A 12,003-nucleotide genomic window follows, 5' to 3' on the forward strand; every position below is an offset into this window, starting at 1 on the left:
CCACATCCAGATCATACATAATCAAAGTGAAAATGGAGTGTAATTTTTGGCCCTTCTGTATGCATTGGGCCAGATATTTAGTTGGGACCAGTTTGCAGTTGTCATGGAAACCATGAACTAGGTTCCGTTGAAACCTGCTCTCAAGGCATGGAACATAATGTTTCCTAGCATTAGAACCCTGGAGAACATTTTCAGTCCCTTGACAAGGTCCGGAAGATCAAATAGGGAGCTTGTCAGGCAACAGAATGGCCAGTACATGATAGAACCCCCAACTTTCCCCTACCGCCCAGCTTAACACATAAGAATTAACACTGCATCCTCTGGTCACAATCAAACTTTCTCTTAAAGCCAGCTAATTTTTGGTAATGCATTAGTTAACTCCCCATTCTCCTTGATAGCACATTCCACAGTCTTCAGCTGTAATCTGAAGTAGGGAGAAGGAGGGGTCGGTGTCTTTTCTCTCTTGCTAGTAGGGTGTTGTTGGCTTCTCTTGGCCTTGCTCTCCAAAAAAGCAATCTTTGCGATTGGGTTTGCTTACAAATGTAGTTCTCCTGTTTTTGTGCCAAAAACCTACCTAATGATTGATAGGCAGAAAATACTATTAAGGAGAGTGCATAGTTCTTGGGTTTTTTTTGGCCCAGAAGAAGTAGATGATTGGGGAAGATACCAAGAGATAGTAAAACAAGGACATACAAAAGAATTAAAAACAACTGTATCCATTTTGCAGTGTATTATTTCATGAATCTTTTATTTATATTCTCCTGAACTGTTTTTCTTCTTAGTTCCTCTTTAATCCCACTCATCCCCCTATCCCAGTGATGGCGAACCTTTTAGAGACCGAGTGCCCAATACCACCCCCCCACCCCATCCCTGCTCCACCCTGCCCACTGGGCCACCCACCATCTCCACGGCCTGCCACAGATCACCCAGGCAGCTCAGCAGCGCCATGGTGGCCATGCCCTCTGCCCGTGCCCCGCAGCATCATCTGCGCGTGATGGGGCACAAGGGCAGAGTCTTGTCCCCGCTGCCCGGCTACCATGTCCTTGGCTGTGCTGTTTTGCGTGGGCCGCACCTGGGGGGAGACTCTCCTCTGGGGGGGGGGCTGCTGGTGAGGAGGGGGCCATGGGAAGAGGCGGGGCTGGGGCAACGGTGCGTGTGCCCACAGAGAGGGCTCCGAGTACCGCCTCTGGCACGCGTGCCATAGGTTCGCCACCACTGCCCTATCCTAATGAGCTGTGGTGGCGCAGTGGTTAGAATGCAGTATTGCAGGCTAATTTTGCCAACTGCCAGCAGTTCGATTCTGACCGGCTTAAGGTTGACTCAGCCCTTCATCCTTCTGAGGTCTGTAAAATGAGGACCCAGATTGTTGGGAGCAATACTCTGACTCTATAAACCACTTAGAGAGGACTGTAAAGCACTGTGAAGGGATATATAAGTCTAAGTGCTATTGCTATTGCTCTCCTCAACCAAACTAGTCAGTGCATTTCACTCTGATTTGTAGGACAGTGAAAGGTGAACACAGAATACGCTGAAAAGTTTCCTGATGTGATCCCTTTGTAAAACAGTCACACTGAACATGTACAAGAAAGAAACAACTTCTTCACTAACTCTCCTTTGCATCAGGATAGTCCTTGGGCAAACTGATGTATTTTTCCTCTGTTTTTCTCTTACAGGAATTTGGCAACAAAAAATCCATCACTTCAAGGTGTGACTTCATTGAGCATCTCATCGCCAATGGTTGTGCAGGGCATTTTGAGAGTAAAAAAAGCAGTGTTAATATAGTAAAAAACCTTCCACTGAGCAGTAAGAGCTCTAGTGGTTCTAATCCAGATGTGATCCAAATAATGCCTCAAAAGATCTCTCTGAATCTGCAGCCTGGTGAGTGTTACCAAGCGTTTCTCATCCTTTAGTTTAGTTTAGACTAGGAGTTAATGTTCCGCAACATCTGAAAGGCCAGGTTCTCCACTCTTTTGAGACGAGGGAAGAACGTTTCGCATTTTGGCATTAAGGGAGCAAGTTCTGCCTTGTTGTGTGCTCCTCATTCTTCTTCTATTTACAAAGTCTAGTACTGGTATTCGGCAAGCACAATTTGTGTTTTACTTCTGAAGCCTGCAGTGAAGGATTCTCAGTCAGGATCCAGTTGGTGCCCCATAATCGTGAGATGCTGCAAAATGGCCATAAAGGCAGCCATGTTGCTGAGTGCCCAGAGTTTGGTCATGTGACTGAGAGGTGTCTGTGTGATCATCAGAATTTCAAATCTGGGTTGTAAGTAATCCCAAGGTGGGTTCATTGTAACTTCATATTGTTGCTAAGTGACCAACTGTAAGTCAAGGAACACTTATACTGGCTTTCCAACCATTATGGAGCAAATTGATAATATTTGCATAGCTAAAAAGATGAGATCCAAGTTAGGGCAACTAATCTAAGTTTCTTATAAACCATTATAAAGATAGAGTTGTCCTAATTAATTTCCTCATTCCTGGCTTATTTTCTGGCAGACCACCAGTAGACAGCATACAAATTGTTGCAATAAATAATTAAATAAATAAATAGGCTATGGCGAGACAGCTGTTTTTCAGTGTTATTAAACTTACTTTTTGAACGTTGAATACGTGAGATCAAAATTTGAAGAAACCTACCATTCATCACTCACTCACTTCCAGAAATTGTAGATTCCCATCCTCCAATCCTCCAAGGAAAGATTGAAGGCAAACGAGGTCCAGGCAGAAGAAGAACATTGTGGCTTCAAAATCTGAGGGACTGGTTTGGACAAAACTCAGCAGCACTTTTTCATGTGGCTGCTGATAAAAACAGGATCTCCAACATGATCGCCAACGTCCGATAACGGATATGGCACAAGAAGAAGAAGAAGAATTATGAGAAATATCACCCCCTTCCCTGTACTGCTCTAAATAACAAAAATGATTCGATTGCTTTGTCCTTATGAATCTTGAAGTTCTGATCTAGAAACTAGAGATGTCCCTATTATTAGTTACCTGCCAAGATGGAAATTAGAATACAAAAGCTGGAGATTTTACTGTGGGATTAATTTGCAGAGAAGAGACAATGGTTGATTTTCAACACTGGGTTACAGATATTTGACCTTTCATTTTCATACTTTCTTAAGGGTGCTTTATAATGTAGCGAAAGGTCAAAATAAAATTGGGATTCATTTAACAGTTTTGTACAGAATGCTTGTGTTGTATAACAATTCAATCAAATGAGAGACGGAGTGAATGTTTTTCTGCCTTGCGTTCCTCTCATTCTGCAAATAATCATGTATTAAGGGGTGAGCCATTTTGTATTTTTCTAGTTCAAGTACATAAGATGCCCCTCCTGGTGTATATATCAAGAACTTTAACAGGGCTAAACTTAGCATAAACCCACAAAGCCCTTTGAGGTTTTTTTTTCTTTCCCACTACAAGTATAAATGCCTTGGATTTTCGCATCAATACAATAATTTTATATCAGGCTTTAAAAAGCTTTCTGGGCAGTGGTAGGCAATTTTATCTTTCACGACGATTTCTCATGCATTTATTCATAACCCTATTAATCAAGGTAGTGTTTTGACCCTTTCAGCTTCAACTCTGTCAAGGGTGGGCAACGTGAGGGCCTCCAGATATTGTTGGATTGTAACCCCCATTAGCCTTCACTACTGGCTATCCAGAGTCAAAGGGAGCTTACCTTTCCACGAAATCTGGAAGGACACCCTTTGTCCACTTTTGCGCTAGATGAAAAAAAATACAGGCAGTTCTCACATTCATTTAGCGAACTGTTCAAAATCACAATGGCACTGCAAAAAGTAACTTCTGACTGTTTTTCACACTTAAGACTGCTACAGCATCCTCATGGTCATGTGATCAAAATTTGGACGCTCGGCAACTGGCATGTGTTTATGACGGTTGCAGTGTCCTGGGGTCATGTGATCACCTTTGGCAACCTTCTGCCAGCTTCACTTAACAACCGTGTTACTAACTTAACAACTGCAGCGATTCCCTTAACAACTGTGGCAAGAAAGGGCGTAAAATGGGACAAAACTCACTTAACAATTTTCTTGCCTAGCAACAGAAATTTTGGGCTCGATTGGGGTCATAAGTTGAGGACTATCTGTAAACTGCTTGGAGTGATTTCGTGTCATATGTAAGATGCTTATGCATTTATACCAAACTGAATCTCAGAAACCCACAGAAAAGCAGTAACTTCCCCGAGGTTGTATCTGAGTTCTTAGCCATTTAGTCCAGCGGTCCCCAACCTTCGCGGCTTGATGGCCCGGCTGGGGGGGGAAGGAGAGGGGAACTGGGCCACATGAACTCCACTCGTGCAAGAGAGTGGAGAGGCCTTTGGGGCACTGCTTATATGAGTGTAGCTGTGTGCGTGTGCATGCCCACAGGCCTATATCTTGCACAACCTAGTTCCAAATAGGCCACGGCCCAGTAGTGGGCCGTGGCTCAGAGGTTGGGGACCCCTGATTTAGTCAATATACTTCTTAAATTAAAGATGACTAGTTTACAGTATGTCACCTCTAAGTCTCAGATGTCTAAAACTGTACATTCAAGAATTGATCTATATTTCTGAGTTATGGTTATATGTTTTTCAAAAGTTATAAGTTATTATGATCAGTTATTTTTCCCCGTTCGTTGTCTGAATAAGGGTGTTCCTAAAGAAAACGTTCATAATATACAGGTAAAATATTCAAGTTAGATTTAAAACCATATTTTATAGCTCTCTATTGATAGGGATTCACATTTGATTCACAACAAATTCACACAATCGGAATCAGCCTCTGCGAGCTGAGGCATGCTGATTTTTCCTGGAGAATACATTTGCAAAGACAAAATAATTGGCCAATGGGAACAAACTCATTGTGCCGAATGGGGGGCAAAATGCTTTTTGTTCAGCTGAACTCCCTGTCACATCCATCATTTCTGCTTCCTGAATCTTTAGGCAGCAAGTGAAATTCTTATTCGGGCAGAATTAGAGAATTGTGTTCCGTGCAGAGAACCTGATGAAATCAATATGGCTTTAAATATGGCAGAAGTCACAAAACATGGAAATTAGAGAAAGCAATGCTACAGAAACACTTCACATTCTGTAGCCTACATAAATGTTGCAGTAACCAATTTGTTGGTTGTGCTAATGAGAAACCTTGATCAAACTTTGCACTGGCTTTTAAGTTGCAGGGGAAACTAGGGGCATTCATAGGGAAACATCACTTCAAGCCTAAAGTAACCCCATTTTTTTCTCTGACCCCATAACCTTCTTCTTTGCTGTTCTCTCTCTCCCTCCCTCCCTCCTTGACCCTCTTTATCTTTTCCTTCTTTGTGTGCTTCACCCACAACTTTTCTTTAATTCCTTTCCCCAGACCCTGTCTGTAGAATCTTAGTTGGCCCTAGTTACTGGAATAACAATTCAACAATTATTTCAAAATTAAACATATCATGGTCTTTTTCTTTCTCTCTCATCATCACCTTCCTTCCATTGTCATCGTTACCTGGAAATGTGTATGCATGGAAGAAACACTTTGTATTCTGTTGCCTTAATTGTGCATGGCATAACTGATATATTTCTGCCATTTAAAACTTTGTTTACAAAAGCTTTGCATACCTTAAGGAGAGAACAGTCCTGCTAGAGCTATCAGGGATGGCTTTAGTTATGGAATTGCTTTTCCTGTTTTGTTTGCTTTATTTCGTTTTGTTTGGGGAGGCCTTGAAACTGCATAACCATTTATTGATGGAAAATTCTGAAAAATGTCATCCCAAGTACATGAGAGCTCTTTATCCTGGTTTCTGAACAGAAGGAGGATTACGGTTGTAAACACCATAATCTCAGAGCTACATGCCTGGGTTCTGCAGCTGTTACTTAGACAAAATTATTTTTACTGTTTCATCTTTATTCATGGGCTTTATTATTCAGACTACAGTAGGAATTAAGGTTTCCAGGCCAAGTTGCCGTTTAGAAATAGCTCTTAATCTAAGTCATATTTTACAAAGCCAGCAGAATATATGCATTGCAGTGTAAGGACTTTGACTTCCTCCTTACTATTCTGAATTTTTTTTTCAGAAGTAGGTAACTAATAATTAGGCTGTGTGTGTGTGTGTGTGTGTGTGTGTGTGTGTGTGTGTGTGTGTGTGAATTGTTTGGGTTGAAACTGCTTTTGATTTAGGAGGAGTACAAGGTCTTCTTTGGGGCAAGGGGTGATCTTGGCCTTGGAATGGCATCCAGGAATAATATTATCAGGGCTGGATATTAATTCAGATTTAAAGTAGGTTTAAAGGTCAGTGTCTCTGTGATTTCTTTCATTTGATTATATTAAAATTTGCTGTTCAGCAGCAAATTAATGTCTTAGGGTGTTGTCTGCTGTCTTAAATCCCAGGCTGTATTTTTGCATTAAAGTTTTACTCACGGAGCCAACTGTGGTCCTTAACATGACTAATAAATATTGTTATGTTGATATATGTATTTCCATTCCCATCCTCCTGTTTGAACTTTTGGACAAGGCCATTGGGCTGATAGTGCAAAGCAAACTTCAGATATCCTCGGTTATTTGCCTTCCTGGTCCATAACACCCATCACTTGGAGCAGTCTTAATGTATTTATATATACTATAGTCTCTGTCCTAAACCTCCCTACAGAGAGTATGAACATTTGCCAGAAAGAGGCCTTTTGTATGTATCTTTATCCAATCAGTGATAGCAAAGGAGTACAGGCTTCTGTTGATGCAGCTTTATGTGTGAACATCTTCCTGCAGAGGGTGATGCTATGGGTATGAATGTGTCAGAGACTGGCTAGATTTAACATGCTATCGTTCCAGAGGATTGTCATTGCTTCCTTATCTGTGTGAACCTCCGATAAAGAATTGCTGCCTAGGTCTACCACAGCACAGGTGTGGAAATTTTCAGCAAAATGCATGAGGAATATCTTTCGCTTCATTTTTTTTATTTTCATTTTTCATTCTCTGTTTCCCACCATTTGGAAGTTGCACTTTTTGCAGCCTTAACAGAAGGAATGACTTACATGAGATTCATATAAAGAGGGAATGCTGTCTAGATTTTGGCCATATCCATGCTGCAACAGGAAACTTTGTGCAGAAGTGTTCATATTTTAGCCAGGGCACTGTGGTTATCCCTGGCGATGGGGAGGTTAAGAGGATGTTTTTGCATGTTAGGGATTGAGCCAAACGAAGGGCAAAATAAAACCTGTTCCTTTTGCTTATTAATTTGTAAATGATCTGCTGCCTCCACAGGTGACCCAGCCTCTTTCCATGTGCAGGTTCGACAGGTAGAGGATTATCCCGTGGATTTGTATTATTTGATGGATCTCTCCCTCTCCATGAAGGATGATCTGGACACCATTCGGAACTTGGGAACTAAGCTGGCTGAAGAAATGGGAAAGCTCACCAGCAATTTCCGGCTTGGTTTCGGCTCTTTTGTAGACAAGAACATTTCTCCCTTCTCCTACACCGCCCCAAGATACCAGAATAACCCCTGTACTGGGTAAGCAATGGCCTTGGGGTTGTTTTCACAAGAAATGCCAACTATATGTATCATATTGAGCCACAGCTGGTCAACTTTGTTCCTCGGTTTTCAAAAATTGTTTCCAAGTAAGCATAGCATAAAATATCTGTGGTAATTCTAGGAATTTTTCCCCCCATTCATAATATTGATATTGGCATTAATATTTTTTCTGTCCTTTTTAAAGTTACATTAATATAAATACATTTTGGGGAGTGGAAATCAGATTCATAGTGTTCTTAAAAATGTTATTTTGCTGTGTTCTTACATAGATGAATTGTGGAGAAAAGACTGGATCTTTGGAACCTGGCCACTAAAATATTTCCAATGAGATCATTTGCTTGAAATCTGGAAGAGAAAATAACTCTAAAAACTGCCTGGCATACTAACAGAAATCTATATTTCTGTATGAATTCTGTATGAATGGATTATGTAGGAATCTAAATTTCTGTGTGAATTGATTTCTAATTGTGGAACAAATCTTTTTTTGAAATCTTGTGAGGTTTTTTTTTAAAAAAAAATATAGATACCTCAGTATGGGTGCTTCTTGATTTACAACCATTCTTTTAGTGACCATTCAAAGTTACAACAGCACTGAAAAAAGTGACTTATGACTGTTTTTCAGATGTATGACCATTGCAGCATCCCCATGGCCACATGATCAAAATTCAGACACTTGGCAACTGGCATGTGTTTACGAGGGATCATTCCCTGGGGTCATGTGATCACATTTTTTGCAACCGTCTGACAAGCAAAGTCAATGGAGAAGCCAGATTCACTTAGCAACCGTGTTACTAACTTAACAACTGCAGTGATTCCCTTAACAACTGTAACATGAAAGGTCCTAAAATGGGGCAAAACGTACTGAACAACTGTCTTGTTTAGCATGGAAATTTTGGACTCAATTGTGGTTGTAAGTTGAAGATTGTAATACATCTCCTAGGTCCCTTGATCCTTGAGCACTGGTATTCTAATAGTGGGACGACAGGCAAAGCTAATGATAATAAAGGAAGATTACCAAAAGGACATGAAAAATTGGTCACATCCTTCATGCTGCTGTCACTCATCTTGCATTTGTATAACAGAATTATGCCTCATGTCTCTACCAGTACCTTATATACCTCATTATTGTCTTCCATGAAGACAGACAGATGTTGGCCAAAACTATTGGTGGAAGTATACCTACTTATAGATATGTTCACAGTACTTTACTTTTGCTTTATGTCTACTCATTTACTTTGCAAACCTGTCAGTTAGCTTACCCTACTCCACATCCAAAACTGAATTTTTACGGCAATGCTGGTGGTGAAGAACATCAGAGGAAATGTTTGAAGGGAAAAGGGCTAACAACCCTGAACTCATCCACTTAAACTGAAAAATGGTTCACTAAGATGTCTATATGTCTTTGTAATGTAAGCTTTAAAATTCCCTCTCTCTCTCTCTCTTTAAAGATTCATTATATCTCTCTTTAAAGATTCTTTATAACATCAGCAAGAAATATCTGCTTTCAGAATTTGCAGCCAGTTAAGAAATAGTTTCTTAGTCCTGTAATGTGAGCTTAGTATATCCAAAAGGATTTATACTTAAGAAAGCATGTTTAGGACTTCAACCCTAGTTGTAGGCCCATGGATCAATTATGCTGTATTTTTGAAGCATTCCCTTGCTGGAGACTCTTATTATTTACAACAAAGAGGTTTTATCCAGTTTTAAATAAGGCTGGGCATAAGGGACACTGCCTCATTGCAGAAATTAAATGGGCAATGAATGAATACTTGGCTCTAGAAATAAAGCTTTTCGCAGGGAAGGTTGCTTTGTGTCACTCAATCAGCCGTTATTAAGTACAGCATCCTGCTCAACCCCTTTGAACTCTGATCGCACAGCTATAGGGGAAACCAGATTCTACCATTTCTTTGACTCAGTATCATTGAAGAGCAGTACAGCACGCCTGTTTTATTTTCCTCGCTGTAAGGAAATATTCTGTCAAATCTAAAATAAATTCCAAAACAACAGCAGAACACCATAAAATTTTAGGGGCTGAGAGAGACTACTAAGATGATCTGCTCTGAGATAAAACCTTTGCATTTTAATATTTATTTAGTTGCTTACCTCCTTTGTATTTGATTCATTACCAAAAACTCTGGGCAGCTAACAATCAAGACCTACATAAAACAAAAAGTAAAATATAACAACCCCATCCATTAAATAAACAGAATTGACAACATCAAAATAATAAACAGAAAACATGCAATAATTATGTGTCTTCCAGATTCTAACCTTCCCTTATGACACCGTTTCTCAACCTTGCCAACTTGAAGATGTGTGGACTTCAACTCCCAGAATTCCCCAGCCTGCTAAGCTAAGCTGGCTGAGGAATTCTGCGAGTTGAAGTCCACACATTTCCATGTTGCCAAGTTGAGAAACACTGCCTTAGGATATTGTCTTCTCCTGTCCATGGAACAACCTCTAATAATCATGTAGAACAGTGGTGTCAAACTCAATTTCATTGAAGGCCGCATCAGCATTGCAGTTGCCCTCAGGGGGTCGGGTGGGTGTGGCCTACTGGGTGGGTGTGGATGGAGTGGGTGTGGCCTACTGGGTGGGCACGGCCAACTCTACATCATTCATGTCAAGGGTGCCTGTGGGGGCCTGGGCAGGAGTGGGATAGATCTGAGGGTCTCCGGCAGAAGGGGGTGGGACCAGGGCAAGTGCCAAGGCATGGTCCACTGGAGGAGCCTCACTGTTCCTCTCAGGCCATGCGGAGGGGCATATGAAGCTAAGACTGAATACGTTTCAGCATAGATGGCCACCACAAAATTGTACATTGGCTCCCAACTGGCCTGGGCCAGGGCCAAGGCAGAGGGGGCCTCACTGTTTCCAGGATGGCTTCGCGGGCCACATGAAACCACTTCGTGGGCCGCATTCGGCCCCTGGGCCTTGTGTTTGACATGTCTGATGTAGAACAACCTTTTCGGAAGCTTAGATAACTATATTACAAATACAACACCCTTGCAATAAAAGAGGTTGGGTTATGTCTTACATATTATAAACCAGTTTACAGGGAAGTAAATTTTATAAACAAACTTGGGCCAGTTCTAATTAAATAAATGTTCCTACTACTATGATGTAATGCAACTATCTGAAGATATAAGAGCAGCAATGTCTCAGCCAATCAAAGCTTCTTCTACAAAAGTCAGATTTTCATTTGGCCAAGTTATATTTAAAACTGGCTTCTGGAATAATTTAGTTTGCAAACTGAGAGTTCAAGAAGAGCCAACCTGGGATCAGACCAAAACCTTTCTGTTTCTGTTTCTAGATTGGCTAATTAGCTCTCTTGTGGAAAAAAAAAGAAAGAAAGCCATGAATTCATCAAAACAACATGCAAAATATTTCTTTGAACATTGTATTTTGGTGAAAAGTTTGTCCTTTAATAGCAATAGCACCCTTGGCAATTTGTAGGAAATCACAGTTAATCTTGGTGTTATGCCTTGGGCCCTCTGTCATAATTCAAGGCACGGCTGGCCCTACCATTGGATGACCCTTTCCTTAAGTAGCAGATATTGAGTGTTGTGAAACAGGAGGAAGTTACAGTAGTGGCCAAAATTGTGGAAACTTTTTGGGAAAAGTGTACAGTAAAAATGCCACCTTTTATTAAGTTTCCACCAATTTTTCTTCTAATTTCTTTATAACTGTAGCCTTGTTCACTTAATAATACTATTTTACATCGCTTTCTGGGCAACCAGTCAACTCTTTGCACCATTACTTTAATTTTATTACATTTTACAAGCTCACTAAATGAAAGAACAAAAAAAAAACCCAACCAACTTGATAGCGATCACATAACACACTGACAAATACCCTCCTCTCAGCTTCATTACATGACATCAATAACTGTGATCTGATTGGCTCATTGCCAAAACAAGATGACACCTGATTGGCTCTCTAAACACTCATGCTCATTGGCTACAATCAGATGAAGGAAAGCTACTGGATATCAACCTAAGCAAGTTGTGCTTCCTTTTTCTGGTTATTTGGCTATAACTTTTCATAGAATACAGTACAGATAATTGAACAAACTTTGTTGCATCACATTCTTGATTAAATTATCTTCCCATTGATACGTAATTTTATGGTACTACTCCAAACAAAAGTGGTGTTATTAGCCATCAAACCTCAAAAATACACTTTTCCCAAAAGGTTTCCACAATTTTGGCCTCTACTGTATTCCTTCTTATTCTTGTATTTTGTTGCCAGGGAAGTGTTCTTGTCTCTTGTTCTGAAATGTCTTCCATAGTTCCAGGTATCACTTTCTACCTCTGTTTTGACAGGCGCAAAGAACCAATTCCTGCTTTGCCCGGAGCTTTAAATGTCTTGGGTCAGACTAGCAGGAAGAAAAGATCCAATGTTTTGTGGCATCTCCTAAGATGCTCCATGAAAGGGTGATGCTCAAATCATGTTTTAAAAGACTGAGGGATCCACGTGTCTGATGTTTAGC

The 12,003-nt window shown here is 40.6% G+C and overlaps 1 protein-coding gene across 1 annotated transcript in view; it reads left to right on the forward strand.

Moving 5' to 3' along the window:
- Window positions 1–12,003, forward strand: part of LOC107295717 (integrin beta-5-like) — a gene marked incomplete at its 3' end in the record, with an annotated part of 58,717 nt that overhangs the window by 4,934 nt on the left and 41,780 nt on the right. Inside the window, exons 2-3 of the mRNA XM_029285906.1 lie at window positions 1,674–1,878; window positions 7,244–7,493. Of these exons, the coding sequence (XP_029141739.1) occupies window positions 1,845–1,878; window positions 7,244–7,493 (284 nt within the window). The remainder of the gene's footprint in view (window positions 1–1,673; window positions 1,879–7,243; window positions 7,494–12,003) is intronic.

This window comes from Protobothrops mucrosquamatus, unplaced genomic scaffold, assembly GCF_001527695.2.
Source record: "Protobothrops mucrosquamatus isolate PMUCROS unplaced genomic scaffold, P.Mucros_1.0 scaffold2456, whole genome shotgun sequence".
NCBI lineage: Eukaryota > Metazoa > Chordata > Lepidosauria > Squamata > Viperidae > Protobothrops > Protobothrops mucrosquamatus.